The sequence below is a fragment of the Glycine max genome, chromosome 10, assembly GCF_000004515.6.
Source record: "Glycine max cultivar Williams 82 chromosome 10, Glycine_max_v4.0, whole genome shotgun sequence".
Taxonomy (NCBI): Eukaryota; Viridiplantae; Streptophyta; class Magnoliopsida; order Fabales; family Fabaceae; genus Glycine; species Glycine max.
This window is the reverse complement of record NC_038246.2, coordinates 29,803,290-29,817,387: the sequence shown is the minus strand read 5'-3', so window position 1 is coordinate 29,817,387 and position 14,098 is coordinate 29,803,290. Positions and strand designations below refer to the sequence as shown.

The following is a 14,098-nucleotide window of genomic DNA, read 5'->3' as shown; positions in this document are numbered from 1 at the left end:
TGAGGTACTTGGCACCCATCGTTAGGCAATTCGTGAAGTTCCGTGAAATGCCGAAACTCAAAAGGAAGCATCGTTGCACAATTTGTGAGGTTACGTAACATTCCGTAGGTCAAAAAGGGGATGATTATGTAATCCGCAAGGTTCCGTAACATTACGGAAAGAAAACAAGTATCGTTACGAAATTCTTAAGTTTCCGTAACTTTACGGAAAAAGAATCACCAAAAAAAGGTAGGGGTGTATTTAGTAAAAGTGGGGGTGCAAATAGCAACCAGGCCCACTTGGGCCCTCCAGAAGATTCCTCCAGAAGGCGGTTGCTTCTGGAGGAAGTCACCTTGCTCGCCTGGGCGAGCTGGGTGGCAAGCATCTCCCCCATTTTCCTATAAATAGGGGGAGAAGTGAAAGAGAATTTTGTTCAGTCCTCCTGGTAATTGAAGAATCACTTGAAATTAGTGAAAAAAATTGGTTCCGTGAAGAAAATCCAAGCCGAGGCGCTTCCGTAAGGTTTCCGTGGGGATTTTCGCGAAGATTTTCAGCCGTTCTTCGACGTTCTTCATTCGTTCTTCATCATTCTTCGGTATTCAACCGGTAAGTTCTCAAAACCGAACTTTTCAATTCATTCTATGTACCCTTAGTGGTCCTCATTTGTTTTTACGTGCTTTTATTTTCATTTCATTTACTTTCCGTACCCCCTTTTGACGTGCTTTAGTCATTTGCTTAAGTCATTTTCTCATCTAATCAAAAAATAAAATAAATTTCCACCGATCGTTTGAATTGTAATATTCGTTAATTTCATTTAAAATGAAATCCGACCGTTCGGTCATGTTGTAACCACGTTGGAAACCAAAAAGAGGTAAAATAATAATATAATAATAATAAAAAATATCTTTTAGTAAAATAAATAATAAAAAATCAATCGGACGTTTCTCTTTGGGATTTTTCTTTCTTAATTGAATCGACTAATAACCAAGGTGAAACTAAGGCTAAAATCAATTCATAAACCGAAATTTTTATCATCACCTATAAAAGGCCATTTTCAAAGGTCCAACGCCTTGAAATGGTCTTTCCCGCTTTTATTAGTTAAGTGTAGGTTTCTAAAGGCCTAGAATCAACATGTAACTTTACTACTTCTTTCAAAAATAAAGAGAACATTAACGGTCCATTGCCTTAATGTCTTCTCTCTTTTCAAAAGAATCGAAAGTTTGTTTAAAGGTCCAACGCCTTAAAATGACCTTTTCATTCAATAAAAACATATCTTGCAAAAAGGATAAAGACAACTTAACCAAACACTTTGTTCACAAAAGAACTACGTTGGTCTGATTTCCTTATCACAATTAAGGAATACGTAGGAGCAAGGGAAATACCCTCGTCGACCGCAAAAAGATAAAAATATATAAAGGAATAAAGACGTAAAAGGGAACCTAAAAATTGAAGTCATGTTTGCACATTTAATTAAAGGATTCCGTCTCTTGTGATGGACGCGTGGGGTGCTAATACCTTCCCCGTGCGTAAATACAACTCCCGAACCTTTCACTTTAAGTTCGTAGATCACGTCTTTTCCGGTTTTTCCAACGTTTTCCTCAAATAAACGTTGGTGGCGACTCCGCGCGTATTCCATTCTTGGAACACGCACCCGCGAGCCACGCGTCGCCCTCCCGCCGAAGGGTAGGTTGCGACAACCTCTTCGTGGAAAGCTTTTTCGGAGCCATTTCCTACGAAGACAAATGTTTGGAAAGTCAATTTACAAGGAAGAGTCATTTTAAAGGCTGACCAAGTAAAAATGGCATACAACTGCTTCCAACACAAACATCAATTTAGGGAAAACTCACATACATACTTTTATGATCATACATGCATGCAAGATGCTCCGTTACCTAAAAACTATACTCATGCACATTCAAAGCATTTTGCTACCCAAGTTACATACATGCATTACCTTGCTAAACTTATACACATGCATACTTGAAGTATTTTTGCTACCCAAAGATCATATACATGCACGTCTTTGCTAAACTTGTACACATGCATATTCAAAGAATCTTTGCTACCAAAAAAAATTACATTTCATGCGTATTCAAGTATCTTGCTACTTAAATTACATTTCAATTCAACAAGGTTTTTGGTGGAGTGTCTTTTTGCTATCTATATGCAACATACATATATCTTGTGAGGTATTTTGCCACCTACTCTACATCTATATGTAGATGATGAACAACATTCTCAAACATCTAGGTGTAAGGCAAACATCATGGTGCAGCCCAAAAATCGACTGCTGGCCTAAAGGGAAATCCCTATAACAATGCTTTCATTTTCATGCTTTGTTGCACTCAAAACCAAAGGCTTGGATTCCTAGGTCTAAGTCCTTAATTTTGGCACTTATTCTAACCTCTACAAGCTGTCCATATACACAGAAGTCAGCCCCACAATCCAAATTTCACAAAACCATGCCCAAATTCCATTGAGGCATTTCATCGAGCACTTGGTGGGCGCACTTTTGGGTACCAATAGCAAGGGAATAGGGGCAATGTGGCTTGCCCCATCATTTAAGAACACAACCTAGCCCTAAGGCCTTCCCCTACAACCCCTCAATTCAAAGAAACAAATCATAAATTTGCCCCAAATTGTCTCACGAAATTAGTCAAATTATGTACCATTCAAAGCATAAAAGGCATCAATGGAAATCTACAAACCAAAGGGTAGTGCACTTAGTTGTATGGAGTGACCAAAAACACTAAGAATGGAAGCAAAAGCGCAAAAATGGTGGCCTAGGGGCGAAAATCTGCAAATCCCGTGGGTGTTTGCATTTTTTGAATGAGGGAAGGGAGTTTTGGGTGGAGAGAAACTCCCCCTCCCTCGTTTTTATGTTTCCAAGTGCAGGGGTGCTCGCCCAGGCGAGCTAACCATGTATTTTTATTTATTTTTTTATTTTTTTTTTGGGAAGACACAGGTATGCGCTCTCTACGGGTCGGCGTTCGCTTACTCGAACCCCCTTAGGGTAGATTAGGCATCCAATATTTACTTTAAAGACACAACAGTAATAATTACTGGGAATTCAAAGGATACTAGGCTGCCTCCCAGCTGCGCTTTCCGCTTGTCCAGAGCTGGGCCTGGGACGACGATCTATCGATCGTGATCCTAGCCTCTACTTGTGTCCATCCCCAAGTACCTGAAAGTAGGAAACGACATTGCGCGGCAAATTGTGGCCGCGTTACCGTTTACCTTGATTGGTCTCTGCCTTTGGATCCGGCCCGACATTTGACCATTGCCTAAGATGATTCTGCTCATGTCATAAGATAACAAAATATGCACGTGTATGCGTATGCATGAGCGTTTTCAAATGCAATAATCCTTTTAGTGAAAGTTGGTCAGGTTCAGTTTTAATTAAGCGCTTGCGGCATCCCATGGACTAAGCAAAAAGGCTCAGGTTATCAAATTCTGGACATAGCTTGAAACACAATGTGAGCACCGGAACCTCAATCCCATGTTCTTTTCTTTTAAAAGACTGCGATGAGAAAATACAGAGGACAGGAATCCCTGGGGGAAACCAAGAAGGACACAAAAAATAAAAGAACATGCAGCGACTTCCTCAATTTCCCCAGATCCTAAGCGTAGTACCGCTTGACAACATCGGAGTTCACGGGTGAAGGTAGCTCCTCGCCATCCATGTCGATGAGCACTAGGGCCCCTCCGGAGAAAGCCTTTTTTACAATGAAAGGCCCTTCGTAGTTCGAGGCCCACTTCCCTCTGTTGTCTTTCTGAGCTTGGTAGACTTTCTTCAACACCAAGTCCCCTTCGTACCTTCTTGTCAAAAGCGTTCTTCATTCGTTTCTGATATAAACGCCCATGACTCATGATGGCCAAACGCTTGCCTTCTATGAGATTAAGCTGATCAAAACGTGCTTGGGCCCATTCCGATTCCTTTAATCCGGATTCCGCCAAGATTCTTAATGACGGAACTTCCACCTCAAATGGTAGCACAGCCTCCATTCCATATACCAATGAGAACGGCATTGCCCTGGTTGATGTGGGCACTGAGGTTCGGTAACCGTGTAATGCGAATGGGAGCATCTCATGCCAATCTTTGTATGGCACGATCATCTTCTGGATAATCTTCTTGATATTCTTATTGGCTGCTTCCATGGCTCCGTTCATCTTTGGTCGGTAGGGCATGGAATTGTGATGTTGGATTTTAAATTTCTCGTACATTTCCCCCATCATCTTGTTATTCAAGTTGGTGTCGTTGTCCGTGATAATCTTCCTCGGTAAACTGTATCGGCAGATGATTTCCCTCTTAATGAACCTGACCACCACACTCCTGGTGATGCTAGCGTACGACGCGGCTTCGATCCACTTAGTGAAGTAATCGATCGCCACTAGGATGAAACGATGTCCATTTGCAGCTTTGGGCTCTATGGCCCCAATCACATTTATCCCCCACATCGAAAACGGCCACAGTGCAGCCAAGACATTCAGAGGCAGGGTGGAGCATTGACATTGTCTGCGAATGTCTGGCATTTGTGACATTTCCTTACATGGAGACAACAATCGTTCTCCATGGTGAGCCAATAGTAACTTGCCCTTAAGATCTTTCTAGCCATGGCATGCCCATTAGCGTGTGTACCAAAAGAGCCCTCATGGACCTCCCCCAGCATGTTTTTTGCTTCCTTAGCGTTCACGCAGCGTAGTAGAACCATGTCATGGCTTCTCTTGTATAGTATGCTTCTGCTCATGAAGAAGCCAGCCGCCAATCTCCTCAATGTCCTTTTTTCGTTGTTGGAAGCCTTCGGTGGGTACTCTTTGCTTTCAATGTACCGCTTGATATAAAAATACCAAGGCTTACCGTTCCGTTCTTCTTCCACCCGACAACAATGTGCGGGTCTGCCACGACACCAAAATTCAATGTACAGTAGGTCCCCGTGCGGTGTTAGCTGGAACATGGACGCTAAAGTGGCAAGCGCATCTGCCATTTTATTTTCCTCTCTTAGAATGTGATGGAAGGAGATCTCATCAAAGAAACCAGCCAATTCCTTGATATAGGCTTGGTAGGGTATCAGCTTGGGGTCTCAAGTTTCCCATTCCCCTCTCAGCTGGTGAATCACCAGTGCTGAGTCCCCGTACACCTTGAGTAGCTTGACATTGGAGTCAATTGCTGCCTGGATGGCCAGGGCGCACTCCTCATACTCAGCCATATTATTGGTGCAGTCGAACCCCAGCCTGGCTATGAAAGGTATACATTGATTGTTCGGAGAGACCAATACTGCCCCAATGCCATGGCCTATGATGTTTGGCGCTCCATCAAACCACACGAACCACTTGTCCCGGTCCTCGTCTAGCTTTTCCTCAAACAAGCCCATGCTGTCCTCATCCGGGAACTCGGGATGCATGGGTTGATAGTCGTTGAGAGGTTGCTGAGCCAAATAATCTGCCAAGGCGCTTCCCTTTATCGCCTTTTGGGTGACGTAGACTATATCGAACTTAGATAGCAAAACCTGCCACCGGGCGAGGCTTCTCAAAGATGTACTTAATCGGGTCCGTCTTGGATATCAACCAGGTGGTATGGCTCATCATGTATTTTCTTAGACGGTGGGACGCTCAGACTAAAGCACAACACGTTCTTTCAAGCAGGGAGTAGTTCATTTCACAGGTCGTGAACTTCTTACTCAAGTAGTAAATAGCGTGCTCTCTTTTCCCGGGCTCGTCATGTTGCCCCGACATACATCCCATCGACTCGTCCAAAATCATCATATACAAGATGAGAGGCCTTCCGGGTACCGGCGGCATAAGCACGGGAGGGTTCGTGAGACACTGTTTGATCCTTCCAAACGCCTCTTGACAATCCTCGTTCCATTAGACGTATTGGTTTTTGCGTAAGAGTTTGAACAACAGTTCACATATAGCGATGAGCTGTGATATGAATCTGGCAATGTAGTTCAAACTCCCCACGAAACCTCGAACCTGCCTCTCGGTACGCGGTTCCAGCATCTCAAGGATGGTTTTCACCTTTTCGGGGTCCACCTCTATCCCTTTCTGGCTTACGATGAAACCTAGCAATTTCCCTGACTTGACCCCGAAGGTGCACTTAGCGGGGTTTAACCTCAATTGATATTTCCTAAGCCTTTCGAACAACTTCCGTAAGTTGACAAGGTGTTCCTCCTCGGTCTTAGACTTGGCAATTGTGTCGTCCACATAGACCTCGATTTCTCGGTGTATCATATCATGGAACAAAGATACCATAGCCCGTTGATAAGTTGCCCCGGTGTTCTTGAGTCCAAAGGACATCACCTTATAACAGAACGTCCCCCACAGGGTGACGAAGGTAGTCTTTTCCATATCCTCCGGCGCCATTTTTATCTGATTGTAATCAGAGAACCCATCCATGAAGGAAAACAAAGCGAAATTGGTCGTATTATCCAAGAGGATATCGATGTGTGGCAGAGGAAAATTGTCCTTGGGATTGGCCCAATTCAGGTCCCGATAATCTATGCACATTCGTACCTTCCCATCCTTCTTAGGGACTGGTACAATATTGGCAACCCATTCTGGGTACCGAGCGACAGCCAAAAAACCAGCGTCAAATTGTTTCTTTACCTCTTCTTTTATTTTCAAGGATGTCTCGGGCTTCATCCTCCTCAGCTTGTGTTTTACCGGGGAACACTCAGGATTCAGAGGTAATCTATGTTGTACGATGTCAGAACTTCAACCGGGCATATCTTGGTATGACCAGGAAAAGATGTCTTGGTAGTTTTTCAGCAGGGCCATCAATTCTTCACGGAGGGGTGCGGTCATACCCATGCCTATCTTCACTTCCTTTTTCCCACTGTCGGTTCCTAAGTCTACTAGTTCTGTCTCTTCTTGATGAGGCCCCATCTCTTGGTCCTCATGGGAAACTATCTTCTCAAACTCCGGGGGAAGTCTCACATCCTCGTCCTCTTCACTCTCTGTCTGATCCATTTCTCGCTTGAAATCGATGGTCGGGTCCCTGGTATTAGTACCTTCGAGGGACTCGTCCTCGGATCTAGCGTTTTAAGCGTAAAGAAATAAACATGCAAATGAATGAGAATGGGTAGAGATGCACGAAAAAATGAAGAAAGATCTTTATATAATAAATTCTGGAACAAAAGACATAAAGCCTTAACAAAAGGAAACTCTAAAGCCTTGGCCCAACCGTAGAGTTTAAAAGCCACAAAGGGTTACATTATACTTGTCGTGTAAATGTCCGGACGCTCCTCCATTTGCCAATTTCCTAGTCGGAAACCAGGAGGGCATGGTCGTACCAAATTCGACCCACTCGGAGAGTCATCCTCACATATCGCAATGACTTGGCCTTCGTGTCCTAGACCCGCACTTATAAAGCTTCGACTGATGTGGCAGGGCGGGCCCCCTTTGACTTTTCGTCCCAACTGTGAACCTTGGCTTCCGCTCTTCCTTCCTGCGACACTTTTCCTTATGTTTGCTTGCGTGGGTTTATAGCCTAATCCAAACTTCCCACGGTTTCCTCTGGTGCTTATCAGGCTGGTTCTGCCGCCGTTGTTCTTGCCTAAACCCATTCCGGGCTCATAGCCATTCCCCAACATTACCCGGGCCACCATCATTGTCGTATCGGATAGGCAAGGTTGCCCAGAGAAGGAATCTACGGAGGCAATGCTTACTACCTCAAAAGATTGGAAGGCTGTTTCCAATGATTCCTCCGCGGCTTCCACATATGGCATAGAGGACGGGCAACTTACCAAGATGTCTTCCTCCCCCGACACAATGACCAAATGCCCCTCTACTACGAACTTCAGTTTTTGGTGGAGGGTAGAGGGAACGACTCCCACTGAGTGGATCCACGGGCGTTCCAAAAGACAGCTGTAAGCCGGGTTAATATTCATTACTTGGAAGGTAACCTGACAAGTATGGGGGCCTATCTGTACAGGGAGGTCGATCTCTCCCCTCACCTCTCGGCGGCTGTCGTCGAAGGCACGGACCACCATGGAACTTGGCCTTAGATGGGAAGCGTTAAACGGCAGTTTCTCCAACGTGCTTTTGGGCATTACGTTTAAACTGGAACCATTATCGATGAGTACCTTGGCCACAACGTGGTCCATGCATTTGACTGACACATGCAAAGCGTTGTTATGCCCTCCCCCCTCGGTAGGGATTTCTTCTTCAGCGAACGCGAGATAGTTGTTGGCGGTGATGTTATTGACGAATCCTCCAAAGCCTTCTACGGAAATATCTTGGGCTACATGAGCTTCGTTCAAGACCTTTACTAGAAAAGCCCGATGAGGCTCAGAGCTCATGAGCAGTTCCAAAAGAGAGACTTTGGCCGGGGTTCCTTCCTCCTCTAGCGATACTTCTTTCTTGCCACAACCATCCTTTTTCTCCGGAAGACCTTTCACTGGAATATTCTCGCTCGAATTGGGGATTGGTAGATCTTCCCGGGAGATATCACAGCCATTTGGTTGGCAATGAGGGACGGCAAGAGGTCTTCGTACGTCATTGGGATCGGGGTGAATTATGGAGTTGGCCTCGGGGGAAAGTTCCTTATCGCGTTGGAAATGGCGCCAAAGTGGGCGTTGTCGGCCGGGCGAGTCGGGGTTGGAGCCGGAGCTTGGAGGGCCTCCCTCTGGATGGGCGCAGGCGCTCTTGGTTGTACGGGTGCTGAATTTGAAGAGTCCCCGGTGCAAGCTGAGAAGCTTGGGTGATGTTGCGCGTACTGATGGGTACCGTGAGAGGTCTGCAGTGGCTTGATCCATGCGGGCACTGAAGTGACGGCATGGGTATCTCCTTCCTTCCTTTTTGCCCCGATTGCTCTGATCCTCCTAGCGTTGGTACTTGTAGAGGGGACATAATCGAACTTCGATTCTTTCCCCGGCGAATACCAAGTCCACGAAGCTGGAGGGCATGTAGCCCACTAACTTCCCATAGTAAAACACCGGCAAGGTGTCTGCCATCATGGTAATCATTTCCCTTTCGACCATGGGAGGGGCCACTTGTGCTGCCAGGTCCCTCCACCGCTGAGCGTACTCTTTAAAGGTCTCACTTTCCTTTTTAACCATGTTCTGCAGCTGAGTGCAATCGGGAGCCATATCGGAATTGTACTGATATTTCCTAAGGAAGGCAGTAATCAGATCCTTCCAAGTGCGAATGCGGGAAGCTTCCAGATTAGTGTACCAAATGACCGCGGCTCCAGCCAAGCTATCTTGGAAAAAGTGCATTAACAACTTTTCATCCCTAGAATGCACCCCCATCTTGCGACAAAACATCTTGAGATGGTTCTTAGGACAAGTCGTCCCTTTGTACTTGTCGAAATCAAGTACCTTGAATTTTGGGGGGATGACGACGTTCGGTACCAAGCAAAGATCCACCATGTCCGCGAACGGATAGTCGCCAAAGCCTTCAACAGCTCTCAATCTCTCTTCGATGAGGTCGAGTTTCCTTCTTTATTCCGCTGCCGGGGGTGATCCTTCTGTGGACAAAAATATTGGTTGTGCTAGAAGGTTGGGCTGAGGCAATGTGTTGGGTGCCGGCCCCTCAACGGGTACCAGGGGGTAGAAATCGATGTCACCTTGGGCATACTCCCTACGATCCTCGTGAACCTCGTCCGACTGTCGAGGAGGCTCCCCTTCAAGGATGGGGGAAGGGACATGACCGGCTTCATCACGCATGACTGGTGGCATGTAATTAGGTGGTACTCCATAAGGGTAAGCCACCCAGTTGTATCCCAAATGGGGTTGCTGATGTGCCCCAGTGTGCTTTTTTCTCATCCAACCACGTTTGGGAGAGGATGGTGCCCGGAGAAAAGATACAGTTTTCTTCCCCCAAGAGGACATCCTAGAATCTCCTCAAATTCTTCAACAGTCGGTACTAATTGGAAGTCTCCAAACATGAAGCATCTCAAAGGCTGGTCATAGTATAGGGTGAGTGATACAACGGCCTCTGTGAACATCTCCGCTATGGTCAAATCTAAAATCTTTCTGTAGCCTTGCGGAAGGCTTGCATTTGGAGAGGTCCCATCAACCGCCCCAACTCCTTAAGGCTGGTGACATCTAGGCCCTTAATCTTGACTTGATAGAATCGTTTTTCGGTTTGATTTGTTCCCATGTTTTACTAAAGTGAAACAAAACCCAGGGCAATCAAAACTCCGACATCTATCATGGGTGGAATGGATGAATGCATGAAGAAATGGATATGACACAGATGCAATTTATGAATATGGGAGCCCGGGAAATTGTCCCCTTCTTAGATACAACGTTTGGGGCAGCACAGCGCCCGACGTATGTATTTAATAAGGTGGCACGGACTCTCCGTTGGTTTGCCAAAGTGAGGGGATCAAGATGAAACCCGTGCATGATGCATATACAAAAGGCACAACATGACAATATCCACAAACAAATATAACACAAGGGGTACACGACATTTGACTACATGCATGGTAGTGTAAAAATGCCACGCAGCGTGTTCGCTTCGTGCCCCTATTTTAGGGACCTACATGGGAGGGAGCTAAAAGGGTTTTTAGTGGCAATTCCCAAGGTGGTCATATCTCTCTTGATGGTCTCTAGAGGTATCATCCCTTTCGAAGAACATATTGCGGCAATAGGGACTACTAGCGACAATATGTTATCAAAGAGGAAAACTCTAGATGAAGGTTCATTGTAATCAAGCAAGTCGGAGACCTAGCATGACCACAGATTCACCTCCACTCCTTATGTTCCCATGGACTCAGGTATAGGGCCCCTTTTCAACTTACCGTGTGTGCAAATAGTGTTGGTGTTTGTGTGCATCAAATGAATAAATATTTACCTCATGCATACATTTTTGAAACATACTAAAGGCACCGAAAGAGTTTATATATACAAGAACATAAGGAAAAAGGCAAAGAGAAAGAACAAAAGGGAAGTCATAGTAAGGAAAGCACACTGATTGATTGGCCTAACTCTCTAACAATAGTCCTCAGTGGAGTCACCAACTGTCACAGCCTACCCTTCGGCGGGAGGGCGACACGAGGGCTCACGGGTGCATCTTCCAAGGAAGGAAAACGCGCGGAGTCGCCACCAACGTCTATTCGAGGAAAACGTCGGAAAAACCGGAAAAGGCGTAGTCTATGAACTTTAAGTGTGAAAGGTTCGAGAGTTGTATTTACGCACGGGGAAGGTTTTAGCACCCCACGCGTCCGTCACAAGGGACGGCAGCCTTTAATCAAGTGTGCAAATATGACTTCCATTTGTTTTATTTTCCCTTTTACGTTTTTATGTCTTTTTGTGCCTTTTGTATTTTTTATCTTTTTTTGGTCGACAAGGGTGTTTAACTTGCTCCTACGTATTCCTCAATTGTGATAAGGAAATCAGACCTACGTAGTTCTTTGAGAACTAAACGTTGGTTAAATTGTTTTTATCCTTTTTTTGCAAGATATATTTTGATTGAATGAAAGGTCATTTAAGGCGTTGGACCATTAAACGATCTTTCGATTCTTTTGAAATGAGAGAAAACATTAAGGCATTGGACCATTAATGATCTCTTGGTTTTTTGAAAGAGGTGACAAAGCTATGTGTTGTTTTTACGTCTTTAAAATCCACGTCTAACCAATAAAAGCGAAAAAGACCATTTCAAGGCGTTGGACCTTAAAAATGGTTTTTTAGGTGATGACAAAAGCTTTGATTGATGAATTGATTTTAGCCTTAGTTTCACTTTGGTTATTAGTCAATTCGATTAAGAAAGAAAATCCCAAAGAAAAACGTCCGATTGATTTTTTTGATTATTTTATTCAAAGATATTTTTTTGATTATTATATTATTATTTTGCCTCTTTTTGGTTTTAAACGTGGTTACGGCATGAAAGATCGGTCGGATTTTATTCTAACAGAAATTAAAAGATGTGATAACTCAAATGATCGGTGGAAATTTATTTTATTTTTGATTAGGCGAGAAAGTGACTTAAATAAAATGACTAAAGCACGTCAAAATGGGGTACGAAAAGTAAATGAAATAAAAATAAAAGCACGCGAAACAAGTGGGGACCACTAAGGGTACATAGAATGAATTGAAAGGTTCGATTTCAGGAACTTACCGGTTGAAGACCGAAGAACGATGGAGAACGGTGGAAAACCTTCTTGAAATCGCCCACGGAAACATCTCAGAAGCATTACGGAAGCACCTTGGCTTGGATTTTCTTCACGGAAACAATTTTTCTCACTAATTTTAAGTGATTCTCAGATACCAGGAGGGTTGAACGAATTTGTTCTGCCCTCCTTCCCCTATTTATAGGGGAAAAGAGGGAGGTGGTTGCCGCCCAGCTCGCCCAGGCGAGCTGGGTTGCTTCCATTAGAAGGCACCGCCTTCTGGTGGAACATCCTGGAAGGCCCAAGTGGGCCTGATTGCTATTTGTACACCCACTCTGCCTTTTTTTGCTGATTCTTTTTCCGTAATATTACGGAACTTTACGAATTACGTAACGATACTTGTTTTCTTTCCATAATGTCACGAAACCTTACAGATTACGCAATCGTCCCCTCTTTGACTTCCGAAATGTTACGGAACTTTACAGATTGCGCATTAACACTTCCTTTTAACTCTCGACATGTCGCGAAACTTCACAGATTGCCTAACGATGGGTGTTAAGTACCTCGAAGTGATCAAGCGAGGGTTGCATCCCAACAAACAGATGGTCCCCGGACGAAATTAGGGTGTGACAAGAAGACTAGAAGGCTTGAGGAGATGCTTAATCGATTCATACAGGTAACTATGTCCAACCATATGAGCACAGAAGCCTCCATCAAGAACTTGGAGATACAAGGGGGCCATTAGCCAAATAAATGGCTGAAAGACCTACCAGCAGCTTTGGAGCCAACACAGAAAATAACCTGAAAGAAGAATGCAAGGCGTTGTGGACTAGAGGCCCGCAGAGAACTGAAGAAGACCAGTCTGAGGAAGGAAAAGCAAACAAAGACGGAGAAGAAGAGAAGAAGGAAGAAGAAGAAGGAGAGAAGACGGTCTTAATCCCTAAGACCAAAAGCCAGTTAGCCCGAGAGGCTAGGAAAAAAGAGCCACCAGTCCCTCTAAAGGAGCCCCCATATCCTTTAGTGCCATCAAAGAAGGGTAAGGAGCGCTACTTCAAGCGTTTCTTGGAGATATTTAAGGGGCTGGAGATAACCATGCCATTTGGGGAAGCCTTACAGTAGATGCCGCTCTAAACCAAATTCATGAAAGAGATCTTCACCAAGAAGGGGAAGTACATTGACAATGAAAGTATTATGGTGGGAGGCAACTACAGCGCAGTGATACAAAGGAAGCTGCCTAAGAAATTCGAAGACCCCGGGAGTATGACTATCCCTTGCACTATAGGGAAGGAGTTGGTAGGAAAGGCCCTCATTGACTTAGGAGCAAGTATCAATTTGATGCCCATGTCAATGTGTAGGAGAATTGGAAACCTAAAGATTGAACCTACAAGGATGACACTCCAGTTGGCATACCGCTCCATCATAAGACCATTCGGGGTAGTTGTAGACATCCTGGTCAAAGTCCATCAACTCACTTTTTCGGTGGACTTTGTAATCATGGACATTGAAGAAGATGCTGAAATCCCCTTGATTCTAGGTCGGCCTTTCATGGTGACTGCAAAGTGTGTTGTAGACATGGGGAAGGGTAATTTGGAGATGAGTGTGGAAGACCAAAAATCCACATACAACTTGTTTAAGGGAATTAAGCATCCTAGTGATAGCAAGACTTGTTTTAAGGTGGAGGAAATTGAGCAAAAAGCTAACCCCGTTGGGGGGCGCCTAAATTCTGTGGTCCTAGAAGAAGATAAAGCCAAGCCAGTTGAGAATCATGCAGACTCTTCTAGGGTCTTTTTAGGGCCAATACAGGTCAAGATTTGAGCCACTTTAGACATTCCACCAGCTCCTCCACCAACGTTCCCTTCGCCAAATGTCCCTCCTCCACCTGTCAGTCAGACATTTATGCCTTTTGCTAAGCCAGAATGACTCCTAACTATGTTGCATAGCCTTCACCATGGTGAGTACCTACTGATGCAAAGCCTCCACTATCTCTCCCTCCAGCAGCCCATGATGACACCCAAGGCATTCCTAGCCCGTGTTGCTTGGCCAGGAGACCAACTTTCTTTT

General features: G+C 44.8%; 1 protein-coding gene across 1 annotated transcript; it reads left to right on the top strand.

Annotated features, from left to right (window-relative positions):
* The first annotated feature begins 13,177 nt into the window (after nt 1–13,177).
* Nucleotides 13,178–13,852, top strand: LOC102662024 (uncharacterized). Its single transcript, XM_006590002.1, has one exon. The coding sequence runs from the start codon at nt 13,178–13,180 to the stop codon at nt 13,850–13,852; it is 675 nt and encodes a 224-aa protein (XP_006590065.1).
* Nucleotides 13,853–14,098: the final 246 nt, after the last annotated feature.

Bases quoted from the DNA above. Each gene is read 5' to 3' on its own strand.
- LOC102662024 (XM_006590002.1), top strand. From the start codon at position 13,178: ATGAAAGAGATCTTCACCAAGAAGGGGAAGTACATTGACAATGAAAGT.